The sequence below is a fragment of the Gallus gallus genome, chromosome 14 (genome assembly GCF_016699485.2).
Source record: "Gallus gallus isolate bGalGal1 chromosome 14, bGalGal1.mat.broiler.GRCg7b, whole genome shotgun sequence".
Classification (NCBI taxonomy): Eukaryota; Metazoa; Chordata; class Aves; order Galliformes; family Phasianidae; genus Gallus; species Gallus gallus.
Window position 1 is genome coordinate 13,586,490 of NC_052545.1, and position 21,388 is coordinate 13,607,877.

At 58.3% G+C, this 21,388-nt stretch overlaps 1 protein-coding gene across 6 annotated transcripts in view; it reads right to left on the reverse strand.

Moving 5' to 3' along the window:
• Positions 1-21,388, reverse strand: part of ABCA3 (ATP binding cassette subfamily A member 3) — a 34,154-nt gene that overhangs the window by 5,439 nt on the left and 7,327 nt on the right. For 3 of the 6 annotated variants that reach the window (XM_046900768.1, XM_046900770.1, XM_046900769.1), the window contains exons 4-23: positions 16,714-16,809; positions 14,558-14,822; positions 12,600-12,727; positions 12,314-12,479; positions 10,974-11,233; positions 10,260-10,376; positions 9,580-9,700; positions 8,867-9,040; positions 8,000-8,181; positions 6,666-6,812; positions 5,958-6,087; positions 5,437-5,591; positions 4,962-5,117; positions 4,437-4,647; positions 3,977-4,127; positions 3,282-3,380; positions 2,421-2,613; positions 1,293-1,596; positions 732-1,005; positions 37-241 (exon numbers count right to left, since the gene is read on the reverse strand). In XM_046900768.1, the coding sequence (XP_046756724.1) occupies positions 37-241; positions 732-1,005; positions 1,293-1,596; positions 2,421-2,613; positions 3,282-3,380; positions 3,977-4,127; positions 4,437-4,647; positions 4,962-5,117; positions 5,437-5,591; positions 5,958-6,087; positions 6,666-6,812; positions 8,000-8,181; positions 8,867-9,040; positions 9,580-9,700; positions 10,260-10,376; positions 10,974-11,233; positions 12,314-12,479; positions 12,600-12,727; positions 14,558-14,822; positions 16,714-16,809 (3,534 nt within the window). Of the gene's footprint in view, positions 1-36; positions 242-731; positions 1,006-1,292; positions 1,597-2,420; positions 2,614-3,281; positions 3,381-3,976; positions 4,128-4,436; positions 4,648-4,961; positions 5,118-5,436; positions 5,592-5,957; positions 6,088-6,665; positions 6,813-7,999; positions 8,182-8,866; positions 9,041-9,579; positions 9,701-10,259; positions 10,377-10,973; positions 11,234-12,313; positions 12,480-12,599; positions 12,728-14,557; positions 14,823-16,713; positions 16,810-18,166; positions 18,467-20,461; positions 21,199-21,388 lie in introns of those variants that run through there. The other 3 variants (XM_414701.8, XM_046900771.1, XM_004945434.5) reach the window with 3 other exon arrangements.

Genomic DNA, 21,388 nt, shown 5'->3' on the forward strand with positions numbered 1-21,388 from the left:
GTGACAGGAGGGATGAGGCTGTCAGAGGTGACTTACCAGCATCAGAGCACACGGAATGAGGAAATTGATGATGTCCCAGAGCAAGGCAGACAGCCAGAAGTTGACCACGTAGACACCGCTGACGAACTGGACGTGCTTGGCCTTGATGGCCCGCTCACTGACCAGCAGGAGAGCAAAGGTGCTGGCGAGCGAGGCCATGCCATACAGCAAGTTGATGGCGATGGCAAACCCGGTCTGGCCTCTGCAGAGGAGCAGCAGCAGTGGTTAGAACACGAACAGTGTGACGGATCAACGCTGAGGCTACGTGCAGGCAACACATTTGCACTGCCCCAGCACACCACCCTGCCATTGCCAGGTCCCACACATCACCCCTCTGGAAGACACGAGGCCCAGGCCTTGGATGCAGGGCTTCATGGGATGCACAGCCACACAGCCCCTCTGCTGCACAGCAGCTCTGAGTCTGGCAGGGAAGGGGTTCCCAGCCACGGGCTGCAAGCTTCTAAAGGGGAACCCCCAACCACTGAGATGTGTGTGTTGGGCTATGGGCTGCCAGGCTTAAAGCAGGTCAGTCAGCCACACAGCTTTGCTCTCCAGACCTCCAGAGTGCAATCACAGCTACATAGAGGTCTGAGAAACTCTTGCCTGAGTCTCCCACCAGCACAACCAAGCCATTTGTGCCAAATGCAAGTTGTGAGTCCTAGCAGGAATGCAAGCACCAGGCAAACACGTACTCCATGAGCTGGTCCTTGGCCTTCTCGGTGATGTTGCGGGGCTGAGGGTAGTTGGTGACCGTGATGGAAGCGTTGGGGCCCATCAGCACCCTGAAGACAGCGTTGTCAGCCAGCATGAGGGCGGTGGCTGGGGAGTGGTAGGCCTGGTTGTTGAACAGTGCAGTGACCACGGTGTGGTTGCCAGCTCCTTCGAAGGAGGCGGCAGCGATGTAGTGCTCATTGAAGGCTCCCCCCTCCTCGGACGCTCTCGAGATGAGGTACTCCTCCAGACCACCTGCAGAACACCACTGCTGTTATAAGGGGACTCCGGGCAATGGCAGGTGATTGAGGCCAACTGGAGAAAACCCCAGCAGCGCCAGCCCTGCTGGCCCACCCTGCCCTAACGGTGGCCACAAACACAGTGCTACAGAGAACACAGCTCTGCCCAGGGGAAGAGGGGCAGGAGCCAGCCGTGGTACCCCCCTGTGCAGGAGATGATGCCATAGGGTATGTCAGATGGGACCCAGCCCTTGCAGGAAAAGCCTGCGCTGAGCACCACGTGGGTGCTCTGCAAAGCCTCACCTGGCACCTCCAGTGGTGACTGGTGCTGCGCATCCAGCAGCTCCACGTACTGCTCTGCCAGCCTCTGCGGCAGCCCTGAGGCGGTGGGGACAGAGAAAGGCACGATGGTCTGGCCGTAGGGCTCCAGCGTCAGCCTCAGCATGGAGGAGTCCCTGGGCCCCGGGAAGGTCTTGGCCACGATGAGGGCAAAGGCGGTGAAGATCAGAGGCACGAGGAACTGCGCTGCCACCATCTTCCAGTTGCGCCAGCTGTACATGGCTCGCTTCATGAACATGGCGTAGAACTGCTGGCAGCACAGGTAGAACTGGGAAGGACAAAGTCAGGTCAGTGCCTGCCCGGCCACCAGCCACTGTCCCGCGTGGCTCCTGGAGGGGATGAGCCCAAAGCCCCCCTCCCTATCCCCTTCTCTTCCATCAGCCTGCCCCACCACCCGCTTGCAGCAAAGCACTGAGCAGGGTAGTTGCTTGCTTCAGTGCAGCAGGTCAGCTGTCCAAAATCCACAGCCTCCTGATGGGAAGCAGGCACTCTGGGAGCTAAGGTGTTAATATCAGCCTTGGACAGGACCTTTACCTCTGCCTGAAGCCCAGCACTGGAGGTTCACAAATGGGGTTGATACAGCACAGCTACATGCCAAAGCAGCCAGTCTGAGGTACCCAGCCCATGCAAGTAAGCTCCTTCTTTGCTTTTTAAACCATAAACATCTTTCTCTCTTTCTGGTTGTAGATATGCCCTTGAGAAGGACAAGGCAACTTATCACAGGCGTGTAGGCAGCAGGCCATGAAAGGCCCAGCAAGGGAAGAAAGACTGTTTTTCTCATCTCCCTGCTGGAAATGCCAAGGGATTTAGCAATAGCAGGTGATAAATGAGCAGGAATCATCTGGATATCTTCAAAACAAGGCATCTCTACAGAGTGAAGAATTAACATAAAAAGGAGAGCAGAGACCCACCCCAGCAACCAACCCCAAGCAACTCTTAGAACAATGTGCACTGAAGTTTCAGAGTTCACTTCTACATTCATGACTTCCAAATAACACAGGCTGAGTCTGGCCACAGGCAGGCTCTGTCCAGTAACACCAGCGCAGAGCTCCCAGAGGTCCCATTCCTGCAGCACTGACACCCCACACTCACCCCGGTGTTGAGCTTGATGCTGGAGCAGTCCTCTGTAATGAGTGCCCCGCTGTCATCTGTCATGTCTGTCATCCCACTCAGGCTGCTGGAGTCGTCCATGGCCCAGTCGTTGGAGCGCCGTTCGTGCTGGTACTGCAGAGCAGGCAGCTGGATGGCCTGGATGTCCATGCTGGAGTCCACCAGCTTCCCAACCCTGCGCCAGGATGGAGGACAGATGGTGAGACATCAACCCAGAGGAACCAACCTCAAGAGACAAAACCCACACATGCACATACAGATCAAGTGCAGTTTGTGTCTTCAAACCTTCCTTCTCCTCCCCAAGCAGTTGTTTTTCCCCCAGTCTGGGCATTAAGATAGGGCACTTTGGAAAGGGCTTATGGGAGGAAGGTGCTGCCTGCATGAAGCTTCTTCCACAGCTGCAACTGTGGTTTGGTTTTTGTTCTTCTTTTAATATAATCAAAAACCACGTTTGTTTTTGCAGGGAAAAAGCAGAAGAGCAGCTCAGTGGGACTTCACACTGACATTTGGACTTCGTGCTTGGGGAGCTGTGTTGGACGCTGCTGACAGTGATGTACGCAGGGACTGTGCCACAGGACAGCTGATGGAAGGTCCCGACACCACCCACAGACCCCAGCCCACACACTGCCCTGGTCCCAGGCCCAGACCCCTCAGGACAGCTCTAGCAGAAGATGATTAAAGCACACAGGTTGTGCTGCCAGCCCTGAAGGCATTCTGAGCACTGCTTCCAAGGACTGACCCTGAGATGGAGGACCCAGCTCCTCCCCACACGCACACTGCTCCTCCCACCAGCCGGACCACAGCCCAGGTCCCTGCTGCCATCCAGCCCTGCCAGCCCCTCACCTCAGGAAGACTTCCTCCATGGTGGTGACTGAGGCCCCATAGCTGGCGATGCCCAGCTCCTCCCGCTTCAGCTCCAGCTCTGTGAATAGGGCCTCAAACCTGCAAGGACAACCGAGGTGTCAGGTATTACTGCTCCTCCTTTCTGCTGGCATGAGGCCAGCCCCACCAGGCAGAGCTCCCCAGCTTGGGGACACTAGAATGATGGCTTAATGGACAGCAGACAGAGCTGAACAACGTGGCATCCTGTATCCCCAGCCCCTGGATTTCAGCGCAGTCAGAGGTGAGGAGATGAGAATCTTACAATGCTCCTGCAGCACTCTCCCCAGGAGCAGCTTTCAGGCTCCATTTTCTGCTGCTGCTTTTGCACAGGTAGCCTCAGCCACCCTTATCACACCGCCCTGTCCAGAGACTCATTGCTCCCAGCCTCCCACACCCCATCCCATGCAGTCACTGCATGACAGGCATGCTGGAGAGACAGCGACACACCAGCAGACTCAAGAGAGGACTGCAGTGAAAGGAGGAACCAAAGCCACTTTTCCAGGACCAGCACTGCAGCTGTACCCTCGCATGTCCCCCTGCACCTTCCAAGATGTGGAGAGCAGCTCCCATTCCCAGCTATCCCACGATTACAGCAGCCGGGCCCCAGTGTGCATAGGGGGATCCATGCATGGAGGGAGGGCAGACGATGCTGTTACCTGTGAGTGCTCTCTTTGGGCAGGATGAAGGACAGCTCTGCCCCGGCATTGCTCTCCATGGTGGCGTTGGGCACGTACTGACAGATGAGGCGGGAGATCTCCCCCAGGTTACAGTACGGCTCCTTCACCATCACCATGTGGTACCCCGCCCCTGGGAAGAGGGGGGAGAGGAGTGTGAATCACAGCACAGCCTGGGCCAGCCGTGGCTCTGCAGTGCTGGAGCACAGAGGGGCTGCTGAGCACCACAGGGCCTTGCTGGCTTTGCATGGGCTGCAGGGAACGCAAAAGCCAGTGAGAAGGGCTGAAGGCAAGTACAAAGCAAAGCCTTTTGCAGCACCAGCCAGCTCTGAGCAACTAGCTATGCGGCCATGAGGAGTGAGTGTGGGTTTCAGCCTCCAAACAGCATGAAGTGGAGGGCAGGGACAAACACTCTAGCACAACCTGCCTGCTCTTTCCTTACCATATTTACGTTTGAGGAAGAGGGAGGAGCCGCAGCACTGCAGCTCGCCCTTGGCCATGATAGCTATGCGGTCCCCCAGCAAGTCAGCCTCGTCCATGAAGTGCGTGGTCAGCAGGATGGTACGGTTGCTCCTCTGCTGCTGGAGGAGGTCCCAGGTGGCCCTGCGAGAAGCTGGATCCATCCCCGACGTTGGCTCATCCAGCATCACCACCTGCACATCGGAGATGGGCACTGGTCGAGAGAGGCACAGCAGTGCCAGAGGGGGTAACCCTGGATCCAGAAGCCCTGAGCTCCCAGTGTGCATGCAGTGGTCTCGTCTGGGGGAGAATCCAGGCAGCACAGCTGCTCTGGAGCTCTGGGGAATAGATCTCAGAGCTGTTCCCTTTCGTGGTAGTGCTCTTGCCTCCTCCTTGCTGCCACTGCATCTCCACTGGCCCACACCAGGCAAGGGACAACCTCAGAGACAAGAGCCCAGGCTGGCCCCAGGGAGAAGGATTCTCAGTGAATCCCACAACAGCTGCTTGCCTTGGAGTCCCCGATGAGGGCGATGCCAATGGACAGCTTGCGCTTCATGCCACCAGAGAGCGCCTTGGTCAGAGAGTGCCGCTTGTCCTCCAGGTTGAGGATCCGCAGGATATGGTTGATCTCCTCAGGACACTTGGAGGCTGGGTATCCCTTCAGCTGCCACACAAGGGGAAGGAGGTTAAGTACACTCAGAGTGGCAAGCATCCCCAGTAAAGACCCTTCCCACCTCATCAGCCATCGGCTGCTGAACCCCACCAGGACCCCCACTCCGCACCCTCCTGCATCCACACAGGAAGGCAAGGCAGTACAGAGATGGCCTCTGCCCACCCTCTGGGCATCACCCCCAGCCTGCACGATGACAGACCCGTGAGCAGTGCGTGGTGCCACGCAGTGAGCCCCATGCTGCCCACCTACCCCCCCCCCCAGCACCAGCTTTGCACGCACAGCCAGGCAGTGCCCCTAGCACCGGGCTCACCCCTGCATAGAAGTGGAGGTGCTCCTCCACCGTCATGTTGTCAAAGAGCACGTCGTGCTGCGGACACAGCCCCAGGCTCCGGCGGATCAGAACCATGTCCTGAGAGATCTCGTAGCCATTGATGTACGCCTGCCCACTCGTTGGGGAGTACAGACCTGGGAGGAGAGACCCATGAGCTCGTGCTGCTCCGCCAGGTGGGCTGGGGCAGTCAGCCAGGACAAAGAGGTGTCAGACTGCCCGTGACCTGCACAGGCCCCATCCCGGTGGACACCCTGGGGCTGATCCCTCAGCTCCCTCCACCTCTCCAGGCAGCAACACACCCATCACACCATCCCAACACACCGCCATCCCCATCTGACAGCTCAGCGAGCCCATGGTGCAGCAGGGAAGAACAAAACCCCTCCCCAGTCGGAGAGATGAGGCACGGCTCTGCTCCCCCAGGAACACCACCAGCCCTGCCTGCAGGACCCCAGCAGCTGCCCCTGCCACACGCCAGCCCCACGGCAGGACACAGCTCCTACCTGTGAGCATGGACAGAGTGGTGGTCTTCCCAGCACCGTTGTGTCCCAGCAGGACGGTGATCTGCCCTTCGTACATGTTAACCGTCAAGTCCTTCACTGCCTCTTTAGTCTTGCTTCCCACTTTGAAGACCTGCGGAGATCACGTCAACAAGGTGATGCTGTATTCACAGCGAGTGTTGTCAGATCTGCTCCCTCTGCACCTCCAGGCAGCGCAAGGCCATGATAATCACTGGGGTTGGCATTAGAAAGCAGTGTCCAGCAGGCTCAGTGCAGACGTCACCCACTTGTGGGTACTGAACTTCAACCCACAGCTAAAAGATGCCAGCTCTGGGGAAGGTCCCTACCCACACTACAGGGCCCGAGGAGCAGAGGGCAGCAAACGATGGGGAAGCTCCCTGCAGGTGGCAGCTTTCAGAAACCCAATGGCAGGATGCAATGAGCAGTGCTGCTGTGTGGGTGAGCACCCGCCAGCCTGGGGCTGCTCTGCCTGGACCACCACACTCCAGCACTGCAGGGCTAGGCTGCAGGGTGCCCACAGCCTTCCAGAGAAAGGACCAAAGCACACTGCAAGCCCAGGGTGCTGCCAGGTCGCTTGAAAAACTAGCTGGGCTCCTTACAGAAGCTACGTGGCCAAGAGCTGCTGCAGAGGTAGCACCGGGGGGCACAGGACCAACACCTGCCCTAGTGCTTGTGCTGTGAAGGTAATACCTTGGAAAGGTGCTTGATTTTGATCCCCGACACGAGGTCAGCAGGCTCCTCCTCGATGTATTGGCTCTTCAGGGCTTTCTCGGGGTCTTCCTCCTCCTCCTTCTCTTTCCCAATGACAGTCCTGGGTTGCCCACACCAGTACGAGGGCTGACAGGAGAAGACAGAAAGACCCTCAGGCCCACACCGACCCACTCCCCACTGCTCTTCCACACAGGTGCTTCCCTGCAAGGCTGCTCTTCCTGGCCCATCAGATGTTGGGCAGTGCAGGCAAAGCAACCAGAGGACAGAACTGCTCCTCCTGCCCTGCTGCCATCCCCCGGCTGCCTCTCCCTGTGGCTTTTCCCTCTTCATTTCCACAGAAAAGGTCAATGTGGCAGCAAGAAATAAAACTGCTGAGGGATAAGCATCCTGCCCAGAAGAGCCTGAGGGGCAAATGCAACAAATAACCACTCCCAAAAGCCCTGCGTGCTGTAACAGAAATGGGCTGGAGTCCAGTGCTGCAGTTTCACCCTTCTGGACCTGGCTTTCTAAGAATGAAAGCCGAACACCTGAGGGCCAGCACACATTTGTGCCCAGCACAGGGCAGCACTGAGCTGCATCACAGCATGACTGCCCTCCAGCCCATGGGGGCTTCTGGCAGACAGCTGCGTTCCTGCTTCATCAAGAGCTCTGCACAGGTCTAGCTACAAAAGGGAGTCAAAACCATGATGCAGTAAGGAATTCAGAGGGAAGGAGGAAAAGCCTCCCAATGCTTATACGATCAGGAGTGTTGCTGTTACTGAGGCTCGGGGGATTCTGTCACACAACAGTGACAGGCTGAGGACAACACATCAGAGCTGGTGATGGCACCCGGCTGGCAGTGACAGCAGCACAGCTGATGGGTGACAATCAGCTTTGCCCTACAGCTGTATCCCACCCCTGTGGCTGCTGGTGATGGCTCAGGGCAGGGCGCAGACCCAGCCAGACCTCACTGCTCAGGGCAGTCCCAAGTGACCACCTGCTGATTCCCACCCCAGGCTTCTCTCTGATGCCACGACAAGAAGCTAATGCTTTTCTCCCATCTTGGGGGCATGGAGACACTGTTAGCAATACCATGCATGAGAATAAGTGTCGGGACAAAGATTTAAAGTCAAGAAGACCTGCAAGATGTACTTCATAGTCATAAACTTGCCTACGTCATCCTTTAACGAAGACGCATGGCAGGCACCCCAATTTTGGAAGCCAATAGTGTCACTGTTTCAATTTAGTCTGACCTGCTGCATAGGCAGAAAGCAGGGAACATCACCGAAGCATGCCATAAGCCCTGCTGGGAGGGGTGTGCAAGCAGTGCTCACCGTCAGGAAGAAGTACCAGGGCTGCGGCACGCCGTACTCTCCTGGGAAGACAGCCTCCACGTACCAGGCCACCAGGCCATAGAGCACCGAGTCCAGGAGCAGCATCCCCAGGACTTGTGCCAAGGTGAAGTTGTCGTCCACACTGACAGGTTTCATGAGGTCCCTCCATTGAATGCCAGTCCCTGCAGGGACACAGGGAGCTGCTCACCTCTGCTGAGGGAGCTCGTTCAGCCCCAAGAGGATGGAGCAGAGCAGCGTGCACTCCCAGAGCTGTAAGACAGCACCCCCTGCTCTGACTCACTGCTCCACAACAAAAGGCACACACGTGGCCCCACAATATCCATTTCATACATGTAGAGAAAAAAAGGAGCAGAAGCGTACTAAAATCTCAAGATTCCCACTCCATTCCTTGCACATCTCTCATCACACCCCCTGCAACTGTCCTGGGAGAAACCACCTCATCTGCAGTCACTGCCCCTCCATCCCTGCAGGCTCCTTTCAGTGACACCACTCTGCAAAAACACTGCCTCTGCTGGAGCAAACAGCAGCTTCTTACTGACATAGGAATTAAAGAAACACAACAACAAAACAAAAAAACAACACCAACGTTGGAAAAGAGGAAATGCAGTTAATTAGCATCCCTTAGAAGAGAATTAACTTTGCCACCAAAGTGACTGGCAATAGCCCAGCCTCCATTTCACGACTGCCAGACGCATGGGTTCAGAGGGGCAGAGCTCTGGTGCTGCTAAGAGCTGCACAGCACCCAGCAATGGCCTCTCCTGCTCTTGCTCTGCCTCTGCCAAACTTCCTTCTTCCCCTCACACCACCCATCCGGACCCACCCTAGGACAGAGGCTCTTGTGCTCACCTTTTCCTTCAAACATGCCTATGAGCTGTGCTCCCATGGCCATGGCCACGTTGGAGATGAGGCAGGATGCCAGCTTCTGGCTGTGGGACATCAGGTCGTAGCGAGGCGAGATGAAGAAGTAGGGAATGTAGGAGAAGAAGTACAGGAAGCCTCCAGCAGCAGCTGCAACGTTTGCTGTGAGCACAGAGAAGAGCGGGAAGTAAAACATCAGCCATACGTTGGTGCTGCTGAGTATTTCTCACCAGCTTGCCATCCTTGGAGATCCAAGCCTCTGTATGAGCTGTGGTTACAGGGGGTGATGACTCACCCCAGCCCCACAGCGAGGCTGGAGCACCAACCCCACAGTCAGCAGTGGAGGAGGCACTCAGCCCAGCCCAACCCAGCACGCCTTGGGGTCACAGCAGGTGAATGAGGCCCCAGCAGGTGGGCTGATGTGGTATGAGAAGTGACCATACACACATCTCCTTCCACAGCATTGTGTGGAAAATGCAGCCAAAAAAAACAAAGAAGAAAGGATCCCCACTCTGCAGTCAAAGCAAGTTATTCCACACGCAGCCATCTCAAGCAGCTCTGGAGCTGGCCCTGCTTTGGATGCACCACTGACCTCCCAGTACCCCCAACACTCAAATTAATCCACTGTTTTATAGCACAGCTCTGGGGATGGCATGGTCGGCACACCCAGCCCTGCAAGGAGGCAGGCAGGGACGACTCACCTCTGGAGAAGAAGGTGCTCACCATGAAGTTGAAGGAGATGGTGGAGATGGAGAAGATGGCGAGGAAGGTGAACACCAGCGTGGGGTCACTGCTGGTGAGCACAGCTCCTTGTTCACTCACCTGGAGAGAAAAAGCAGTTACCTCTGCAGCTGGCAAAGCCAGCCACGGCTGCAGGCACACAAAGGCATCCCAGGCATGATGGTCTCCACGGTTAAAGACAGATGTAGAGGCAGGTAGGAACGCTCAGGCCCTCTTAGAACAGTCCAGAGGGAGGAAATAAGGGCTGTCCCCATGCAGGGTCTATGAGGACACCGTGCTCTGCACCTGGACAGCCACCTCATGCTTCCCATGCTGTGGGTGCACAGCGAGGGGAGCCCGAGTCCCCTGAGGATGCAGTGCTCAGCAGTGGGACACGTCTGCTCCTCCTGGGGGAGGAGCTGCTGGCAAAGGCAGCTTTGGGTGCACGGTTATCAATTCACCCTCCTGAAGCTGAGAGTGACTTGAAACGGGCTCCCAGGTGCACTTTGCAGTGCTCAGGCTCTGTCCACCCAACAGCTTCAGGCTCTGAGGCACATGTATGAGGCCTGAGTCACTGGTACAAACCAACCTGTGACAAAGGAGCCCTGCTGCCCTCGTGCCCCACCAGCACAGAGCTTCTGGCCTGAGGAAACACACTCACCTTGACACAGAAGAGCACGGTGACAAAGAACACAGACACCAGCAGGAAGAGGAAGAACATGAGGAACCAGGCGCTCCAGTGCAGCCAGTTGCTGAGGCCCATCATGTGCATGTACTCCTGCAGGGAGGTCACACTGTCACCCAGGGCTGTACCCACGCTTCCCAGGCAGGGGGATGCAGGCACAGCACGGGGAGGTGGAGACCCTCACTGGAGCCCTACTTAGGGGCTGAGCTGAACCCAAAGCAGCAGCAGGAGGGGCTGGCAGGGCCGCTGGCAGTGGGACAGAGGGCAGCACAGCCCAACCCAGCTGCCACGACCACCGCATCGACCGAGCTCCCTTCTGCCCACGTACCACAGCACAAAAACATGGGTTTCTAAATTTAAAAGGCCCAAGCCCTGCTTCCCACATGCTGAACTCCTGCACCGCCCAGAGCTGCTCCTTGCCAAGCGGCCCTGCAGCCCGCAGTTCGGCCAACTGCTCCTGGCAGCAGGATTAGCAACATTCCTCCAGGGCTTTGCTAACCCACTGCCAGCCTGCCTGCCCACCTCCGCGTGCTGCCTCCAAAGCCAACAGGGATTCTGTCATTGCCTGGCTCATTTAAGGGCTGAGCAGCCAAGGTGCTCAGTGAGCAAAGCACCTGCAGCAACAACAGTGGGAGCTGCAGGCTCCGGGCTCATCACGCCACAGGAGGTGTGCAGCCCTGACAACGTTACCTTCAGCTTCTTCTCCTTCTCGTGCACGACGGCGCGGACGATGTTGAGCGAGGTGTAGGTGAAGCTGAGCATGAGCAGCAGTGGGAGCTGGTTCTGGATGGCGAGGACAAAGAGGTCGTTGACGTAGGACGGGTAGGGGAAGCGCTGCACCACCACGGTGATGTTCTCCAGCAGGCTGGTGGCAGAGCTGTTGGTGTGATACTGCATGATGGCCCGGTCCACAGCATGCTGCACCGCCAGGAAGCCCTCCCGGATGTAACCTGCAAGGCAACGACACAGGGAATACAAACAGGAACGTGCTCCTGGGAAGCAGAGAACGGCACAGCCCCTTTGGGAGAGAGGCAGCTGTTATGGGAGGGACTTCTGGGGAAGAGGAGCAGGAAATGTAAGAAGAGCTTGTAAGAAAAGCGAAACCAACATCACTATCACAGCACTACCATTCCAGAGCAACTGAACTCCTCAGTAATCATCATTTAAAGGGAGGAGGCAGGAAACCTCAAGATAAACTGCAAGCTTTCTGCATGCATGCTTTTGTTTTCCTAAGGACAGAGATTCTTGGTCAGCATCAGTCGCCAACACTGCCACTGAGCTGAGCTCACACACGGCCCTTTTTTGGGACACACTGTGGTGAGGGAGAATACAGCCCATTACTGCCACATTTGGCTTAAACGTTTTGTGCATTAGAAAGCAGTGAAGGATTTTTTGCTCTTGAACTGCCACGCTTTTATTTGGGATTTCTGCCACTTAAAAACGAAGCTCAGATTCTGTTTAGAAAGCCTCAGAGGAGCATTTAAAGTGGTGGTTGCTTAAAATGAACTGGACTGATAAGGAAGAGGTGAGAATACGCTATCACTAACAGTGTTTTTTATTAACTAATTAGCTAAACAAATAGTGTAACAAGGGAATAGACCCTAGCTTCTGGTCACCCCCCCCGCAGAATATCTGAACTAGGAGAATTGAATTGAGGAGATATGTATGGTGCTTTTGTGCTCAGGTCTATCCACACTGATGAGTGAGTCTGCCTGCTCTCTCAATCCTTTTCTTGATGTCACTGTGGATCCAGATGGAAACCTGGAGGAAATATCCCCTCTGCAGCCACAGAGGAAGCTCCCAGCATTGAGAGCTGAGCCCTCCTGCAAGCAGTGCCAGTTCCTGCAAGGCGCTGCTGCTGCCTCCTGCTCAGCCTGAGGTTTGGCTTGCGTTAAAAACCTGTGCCCAAACCACAGAGCTGAAGTCTTTAAATAGCATGAGAAATCCTAGATAGTTTGGACTCCTTTACCACTCAAAATGCACTCAGAAGGAGAGAACGGCACAATCCCAACGCCTCCCAGCAGCCCTACCCGGCGTTCCTCCATCCACAAACTTGGCCTCACGGGGCCCGGGCAGCTGGAAGAGTGGGAAGAGGTAGCTGGTATGCCAGTCCCGGTCCAGGTTGGGGTTCAGCCCCGTCTGCTCACTCCGTGGTGCGTTCCTGGGGCTGTACTTGAAGCGCAGCTCATAGTCCACCTGTCAGGAGAGCACCCATGGCCGCGTCAGACTGACCGCAAAGGCACAAACCCGGGGTACGTCCCCACCGTGGCCGATGGGAGGGCTGCACGCAGAGCACCCCACCCCTGCACCGCTCACCTGGAGGGGCAGCGGGTCTGTGCTGTGGCTGAAGTGGTGTTTGAAGACGACAGCAGCCAGCACGCTGCCTGAGCGGTTGTCCCGTCGGACGTAGTCCTCGAAATCCCGCTCCGAGGCGAAGCCCTGGGCTGTGGGGCAGGAAAGCTGTGAGCGGGGTGTGCGTGGGCACAGAGCAAAGCAGTGCTGTGCTCCCGGCTGCCATGCTGGGCAGGAAGGGATGCACACCAGGAATGTCCTCAATGCGGGAGGTGGGGAGTCCATGTGGGATGCAGCCCTGCCATCCCCAGAGGCAGAAGCACAGAGTCCTTAGAGCTGGAAGGGGCCTTTAAAGGCCACCTAGTCCAACTCCCTGCAGTGCACAGCCACACCAGAGCTGGATCAGGTCGCCCAGGGCCTGATCCAGCCTGGCCTTGAAAGTCTCCAGGGATGGGGCATCCACCACATCATGGGGCAACCTGTTCCAGTGCCTCACCACCCTCACTGCAAAAGTCTTTTTCCTTTTATCCTACCTAAATTTCCCTTTTTTAAGCTTGAAACCATATCCTCTTGTTCTATCACCACAGACACTGATAAAGAGCCTGTCCCCTTCTTTCCTGTAGCTCCCCTTCAGATAGTGACAGGGAGCTCTCAGCCCTCACAGCCTTTTCTTCTCCATCTGCACATCCCCAGCTCTCAGCCTGTCCCATAGGAGAGGTGTTCCATCCCTTGCATCGTTTCTATGGTCCTCCTCTGGAGGCACTCCAACAGCTCCATGCCTCTCCTGTACTGAGGACTCCGCATCCGGACGCAGTGCTCCAGGTGAGGTCTCACAGCACAGAGCAAAGGAGCAGATCCCCTCCCTGGCCCTGCTGGCCACACTGCTCTGCATGCAGCCCAGGATACGGTTGGCTGTCCGGGCTGTGAGGGCACAGCGCAGGTTCGTGTCCAGCTGCCACCCACCAACACCGCCGGGTCTTTATCAGCAGGGCTGTGCTCAATCCTTTCATTCCCCAGCTTGCATTGGTAGCAGGGCTGCTTCAGTCCAGGTGCAGACCTTGCACTTGGCTTTGCTGAACCTCATGAGGTTCACCAGGGCGCACTGCTCAGCCTGTCCGGGTCTCTCTGGATGGCATCCCACCCCTCGGCTGCGTTGGCCACATCCCACAGCCTGGCCCTGGATTTCCTTTCACGTCACCTTCAGTTTGAAACATGAAGTGCTAAAATGTTCTGGGCAAGGAAAATTTCCAAATGCTTCATTGTGAGGAAGTGACAGCCGCTATCAACTATTTTAAGGCCATAATTTTCTAGATAGAAACTGTAACAAGATGTGACAAAAATCAGAGCTGTAGTCTTCGTGAAACAAAAATAAAACCGCTGCCTTGACGTCCTGACAAAACTGATGCATCCTTGGAAGAGAGCATCTGCACCACCAGCAGACAGTGGCAGGACAGGGGAAAGGTGTTAAACTAAAGGAGGGATGATTTAGGTGAGATGTGAGGAGGAAATCCTGCACTCAGAGGGTGGTGAGGCGCTGCGCCGCTGCCCAGAGCTGTGTGCGCCCATCGCTGGAGGTGCCCATGGCCACAGATGGGCTCTGGGCAGCTGAGCTGTGGGGCACAGCCCACGGCAGGGCTGGGGGGGCCCTTCCAACCCAACCATTCTGCAGTCCTTTGATGTATCCACATACAAATTGATGAATTTCCAGCCAACCCACCCATTTCCAGGGCGGACGACGGATTGATGAGGCATAAAAATGAGTCCCGTTCGGACGCTCATTTTTCAAACCTCATTTTGCTTTACCCCGATGCTCCCTGTAAGACCAGGCTGATGGGCACAGCTCTGTTTTGGGCACCTCAGCCCAGCTGGCAGCTCAGCCCTCAGAGTGCTGCCGCCACCCCGGCACTCAGTCACCAAAAGCATCGCACCCCCTGAGCATCTCCGCACGGCGCCGCGACGAATGCGCACCCGGCTCTGCTCACCTCGGATGCTGATGGGCAGAGCTCTCTCCACTGCTCTGGCGATGCTCTGCACGGCGCTGCTGTTGGACGGGACGTACGCCAGCTCCCAGGGGTTGCCGGGGTGCCGGCGGTAGAAGAAGCCTGGCAGGTCATCCACGGACAGGGACGGGTAGATGGTGGCATTGGGGTGGCTGACGGAGTGTACCCGGTGCCGCAGTGCGATCAGGATGGCAGCAAACAGCAGTGGCAGGCAGATTTCTATGATGGTGACCAAAATCTGACGTTTCTGAGGCAGTCAGGAGGGAGGGGTGGAAATAAATGTCAGCACTGGAAGAAGGGAAAGGGGATCCCCAAAACCACCACGCGCCTCAGAATGCTTCTTGAACCTGAAGCCCCAGAGGCTGCCTCCCAGACACTGCAAGCTTTCCACTATCTGCTATACTGCTCAGCCCGTGTGTTAATTAGCATTTTAAGTGGGCTTTTCCATGGCTGCTGGCAGGCAGCAGTGCACCGCTCTGGGAGCTCAGCCCTGTGCAGGATGGTGTGGGGGATGGAGTGACTGCCATAGAGTGCCCCTCCGTGGGCAGCGGGGCACAGCCCAGCCCTGCGCCCGGCTGGACCGAACACCGCAGGGCAAACGGGACACCGGGTAGAGCTGCACCCCCTGTGCTTCCTCCTGCAGCCCGAGCTGCCCACAGCCCAGGCAATACACCTCGCCCAACCTCAAGCACTGCAGCTACAGCTCCTGAGGTTTCTCCATGCATGCCCGTGGCCAGCGAGACTCAGTGGGAACCTGGCATCATGCATGCTGGCAGAAGCAGCAATGCCAAGCTCCAAGTGCTCCTGCTCAGACAGCAGTGAGGGGCACTGCAGCCTCTGTCTGCCACAGCTGGGACAACATGGGCACGAGGGGCACAAGCAGCACCAAAGGGGTTATCTTCCCAGCTTGACCACCTCAGCAGCTCGCCGCCTCTCCTCCCTGCCTCCACTCCAAAGCTGTGCTCCAAGGCAGCTCCTTCAGATCTGCAAACACCAACCCCTGACTGGCGCTGCACATTGGGCCATAACCTCACAGGTTTTCTGCGGGGTGGAGAAAGGTTTTATTTTTCAGATGGGAGGGAAACAATGTGCAAGCTGGGCATCCAGCTCCTCGCCCAGCACCTCCTGCTGGGCAACGGTCCGGAGAGGATCAGTAACTGCTGGGCACCACGCCACAGAGAGGGGCACAGCCCCAAGTAGGAGCACAGGGTCAGCCCCAGCACCGCAACAGGGCTGGCAGGGAAAAGGAGTGTTCCAAAGGGCACGCTCATAAAAGCGAGCATTGCAGATGTCTGATGGTTTTATAATGCAGCTCTTGCAAACCAGCTGCCTTCTGCTGATTTACTACCAAATTAACCCTCTAATAACCCCTTGGACTGCCTCCAGAACAGTTGCCTGACTCTGTGAACTCAGCAGCTAGCACACATTTAGCAGCACAGCCTCGTGCTACCGCACAGTTCACTCAAACTGCCGTGTTTCAGAGGCAATGGGGACACTCATCCATAATCATACCCCTGCCAGCTCTGAGCAAGGCGTGTCCTCCTCCCTGGGCCCAGCACTCAGCTTCACGGCACAGCTGACAGCTGCGGAGCTCCATGCCTTCACCAGGAGCACATCTTCTGGGCTGGGCATTCAGGGGTCTGCAGCCCCTTCACACTACTGGGGAAGGCCAGCACCAAGGCAGCGAGCCCTAAGCTCCCTAAGCCCCTTACGACAGCCAGCTGCCACGCACAAAGCTGGGATGGGAGCAGATGCCAGGACAGCACAGTTTAAAGCAGCCCACGCATCCCTAAAAGCTGCTTCTGAGGACAGCACAAACTAATCGAGAAAAACCGACTGGGTCACAGCAGGTTTACAGCAATCACCACCTCCAGAGGCTGTCAGAGGGGTTGCGAGACAGCTCAGAAAGCCACTGTCACACAGGAGGGCACGCGGGTTGTCCTGCCTGTGGGAACTGAAGCTGCACCCAATAAAAGTGAGGGCGATGGTGAAGTGTGGATGGGAGGGGACGGGGACATAGCAGCAACGCCTGCTCACTCCTCCCTGACATGCAAGCACAAGAACCAGGATGCTCAGCAACCTCTGCTGCAGTGACATTTGGTGGCGCGCAGGTGCCTGAGTGCGCCGTGCCAGCCTACCTGCAGGATGTAGTTCTTCCAGAGAAGCAGCCCAAACTGCCTGAGAACAACCATCCTCCCATCCGACGGGGACCACCGCTGCCGCTTTGCAGGACTCTGCGGGGAGAAGAGAGCGGTGAGCAGCACGCTGCAGACCCGAGCTGCCTCCCCATCATGAGGCCATACAGCCTGGCAAGCTGCTCAGCCCCAGCCTCACTGTTGTGGGGGGGAGCAGAAGACGCTGAGCTCCACAGATCTCTCTCTGCCCACCCAGCTGCACCCCTGCAGCAAGGCGGGAGCCACAACACGAAGCCCCCAATAGTGGCACGAGCAGAGCAGTGGCACCCAGGTGCACCCAGGAACACCCCACGCCCCAGCAGCCAGGCAGAGGGCGGCTGCCCCCATTCCCAGCCTGATGTCGCAACAGCTGGCTCAGCCCCACAGCAGTGGAAAATAACTCCACTGTTCCCTTTCTAAGGGTCATGAGAAGCCCTCAAGAGTCAGAGGCGCCGTGGTTCCTGCTGCTGCCCAGCCCTGGCCCACAGGACCCTGAGAAGAAAGATATGCAGCGAGGGAGCTGCTGGTTGCAAACGCAATCTGTGAGCACTGAGATGCTGTGGTCTCAGAGCCCGGACACACAATGGGACGTTGCAGCCACCACGCAGACCGTGACACTGCAGCGGGCGCAGCAGGAGACAGCAAGCTCCTGCCCTATAGCTTTGCCCCAGCACTTCCAGTCACTGCTGGGGATTGCAGGGAAGGTGCTGCGTAGCCCTGGGACCCACATCTGGCAGCTGCAGCCCCTGTAGGGGTCCTTTACCCAGGCACAGACAGGGAGATATGTTTGTCACGGGGGGGAGCAGAGAAACACAACACCCGCCCTGACGAAGGCCATGAAACCTCTTGTAGCCCATTAATGTAGGGCTGGTTAAGATTTCAGGCTGCGCCTCTGCTTCCTGCATTGCGAAGGCTTCACAAGTGCTGGTTGTGCAACGCCGGCGGTGCTTTTCCCAAACAAACCCTCGTCCCAGGTGAGAGGCAACGGGGAGAAAAGGTCTGCGCCCTGCAACGCTGCACCCCACCCTTCCCTTCTCTGGAGGAACCTGCAGCCCTCAGCCAGCCCCGAGCATGGAGGGGCTTCCCAAGGAAGTGCTCCTGCCCGGCAGCGCTGACCTCGGGCTGTGGGGCAGAGGAGGAAGCGCAGCCCTGCTCGTGAACTTGGACTGTGCAATACACCAATCATCTGCTGCAGCGCCCTCAACCCACGGGTCTTTGTGTGAGGCAGCTGAATTCCCTTCGGCTCATCACACGCAGCAACTGGGACAAAGAAACACGAACCACAAAGCTGGGGGCAAGAAGCTCTGAAGCCAAACACCGTCAAGGTGCAGCTGTGGGCTGAGAGCAGCAAATCCCCTTCCTGCAGCAGCACCCCGCAGCCGTGCTGCACACACACACACACACACACCCCACCTACCAGACACAGCACAGGAGATGCTCAGCAGCACATTTCCAGCTCTGTCAGCACGGCGTCAGCTCCCCAGACCCCACCAGCACCTGCCAGCCCTGTGCAGCTGCCCATGCTCGGAGCTCACTGCATTGTGTGAGCAGAGGCAGCCAGGCGGGCAGGTTGCTCTCAGCAGACGCCACACAAAAGCAAGGCTTGCAAACAAGGCCGGCGCTGCCCCACGGAGCTCAGGCTGCAGCCACAAGCCCTGCAGGTGCCGGGCAGAGGGAGCGAGTCCTGTGTGGTGCCACGGCGGAGCCAGCTCTGCCCACGGAGGAGGGAGAGGTCCCTCCCAGTCCCGCAGCCCCACCAGCAGTCAGCTGAGCAGGAGCGGCCAGCGGGAGGGAGGGAGGCGAGGCAGGCTGCAGGCACGGCCCTATGGATGAGGAGGGCAGCGCTGGGGCACAGATCATCACCTCGGCAGTGTGCTCAGCTCCGGCCTTGCCAAAGCATGAGCTGTTCTGTGAGCCACACGGAGCTCTGGCTGCAGCCAGCAAGGGATGTCTGCATGTCACTGAATCATAGCATGGCCTGGGTTGAAAGGGACCACAATGCTCATCCATTTCCAACCCCCTGCTATGTGCAGGGTCACCAACCAGCAGACCAGGCTGCCCAGAGCCACATCCAGCCTGGCCTTGAATGCCTGCAGGGATGGGGCATCCACAGCCTCCTTGGGCAACCTGTTCAGTGCGTCACCACCCTCTGGGTGAAAAACTTCCTCCTGATATCCAATCTAAACCTCCCCCATCTCAGTTTAAGACCATTCCCCCTTGTCCTATCACTATCCATGTCACAGCATGCCATCAGCACAGCTCCAGCAGGTGGGTGCGATAACAGCCATGGGGATCCGTGCAGCTCTGCAGGTAATGCAGTGAGCACCCCTGTGCCCAGCCCGCCCTCCACATCCAGTCCCTGACCCTGCATAAGCATCCTCCAGGCTTGCCACACTCCTTACCATCTCCAAATCAAAGCCCAATTGCGACCTCCGAGCAAAACCCACCAGCCTTGTGAGATGCAGAAGATTCCCACAGCAGCAAGCAGCAGCTGTGCTTGTATGTCCTGTGCTGTGCAGTAAGCAAGAAAAAGCAGAAGAGGTCTGCTCCAGCAGCACAGAAGGGACCTCAGGTACCACCCCTTCTTGGCAGCAATAGGGAAGGAACAGAGAGGGGACTTTTCACCCCACACCATCTCATCTCCACAGGCCTCTGCTCCAAACGTACCCTGGGAGAAGATCCCTCTGCCACAGGAAAGCGTGGGACTCCCCCAGCCCTCTCCAGTCCCTGACCCACGCAGCCATCATGTGGCTGCACCCCACGCACAGCCCGGGAGCAGAAACCTCCATCCTGCACTTATCTGAAGGGCATCGGGAGCCAACTGGGGGGAGCTGAGACTCTCCGTCCTCTGTTTTTGAGGCACACCAATGTGATCAGGGGCTGCAGCCCCACATCCCTCCCACGGGGCACCACGGCCCCCAGGAAGCACCGGGCAGCTCTCAGTAACACCAACGCTGTGCAGTATCAGCAAACTCCATTATGGCCAGCCATGTTTCCACCCCGATGAGCGCCCCGAGAAAACCTGCGCTGAACCTTTCGCTCAGCAGAGAACAAAAGCAAGAAGCTCAGTTACAGCAGCGGCTCCTCTTACAGACCTGAGTGCGAGTCCCAGGTTCAGAGCACCCACAAAAATGAATGTTTCAACCTAAGAATGCATCAACCCGAAGGGAAAGCCTTTCTTTAGAAGGCACTCCCTGGCCCAGACCACAGCGCCCAAAGGATCACAGCACGGCTTTGGTTAGAAGGGACCTTGGAGATCATCTGCTTCCAACCCTGGGGACACAGGGCCAGCTTCGGTGAGAATCACAGCATGGCCTGGGTTGAAAAGGACCACAATGCTCATTGAGTTCCAACCCCCTGCTATGTGCAGGGTCGCCAACCAGCAGCCCAGGCTGCCCAGAGCCACATCCAGCCTGGCCTTGAATGCCTCCAGGGATGGGGCATCCACAGCCTCCTTGGGCAACCTGTTCAGTGCGTCACCACCCTCTGGGTGAAAACCTTCCTCCTGATATCCAACCTGAACGTCCCCTGTCAGTTTAAAACCATTTCCCCTTGTCCCATCAACCACCTCCACGGCAGGAATTCCTCTCCATCCCTCTGCAAACGACTGCTTTCTGCGGGGCGCTGAGGGGTGCTGAGCACACGGCACGGCCAGCAGCACCGGGCAAAGCCCACGTGTGCCCGCAGCCGGCGGTGATTTCAGAGCGCTCACCGCATTTTCGCTCCTCCGATGCACCGTCACCATAGAAACCCGGCCTGGAAATGGCAGACGCGGCTTTTTTTTAACCTCCCCCCGGCTCGGGGAGGGAGCAGCCCTGGAAGACGGGCGGCAGCGGCCGCGTCCCCAGCGAGGTCTGCCCGGAGCCGGAGGTGCCGCAGGAAGGGAGAGGCTCGGCAGGGCCGTTTCAGGAGCGCCGAGCGGCTCCCAGTGCCTCCAGGAACTGCCGGCAGTTCCGGCACGGCCGCGGCAGCCTCAGCCGCGTCCGCTCAAGGAGACGCGCGAGCCACGCAGCGCTGAGCCAACGGGCGGCCTGCAGCGCAGCCACGGAGCTGCGGCGCGGGGCCGGGAGCGCACAGCCGGGGCAGCGCAGCCACGGAGCCGGGTGGGCGGCGGTGCGCGATGGGCGGCGCGGCAGCTCGGCACGGCGGAACCCTCCGCTCCGATCCCGCACCGCTCAGCCCCGCCGGAGCCGACCGCGTTCGGGCGATGCGGGATGCGGCTCCGGGAGCCGCCCGGTACCGAGAGCTGCCTTCCCGGAAGGCCGAGCTCCGCCCGGAGCCGGGCTGCAGCGCGCTGCGGGAACGGACGCGGCCCGGAGGCGGTAGTGCGGAGACCGCTCCGCTCCGCTCGGCTCGGCCCGGCGCCCCCTCCCCGCGGCCCGGCCCCGCACTCACCGGCCCCCGCCGAGCGGGCGGCTCCGGCCTCAGCGCCCCGCCGGCCCCGCCGCCATCCCGGGCACCGCCCCGCGCACGCGCGGCACCGCCGGGGCTGGGAGGGCGCGAGGGGGAGCGGCTGCGCGTGCGCGTGCGGGCAGTGCGGGGCGGTGTCGGACTGAGGGCGGGGCGGGGCGGGGCGGGGCTGAGGGCAGCCGCGCCGGGAGGGCGTAAAGGCGTGGGGAGAGGGCGAGTGGGAGGGGTG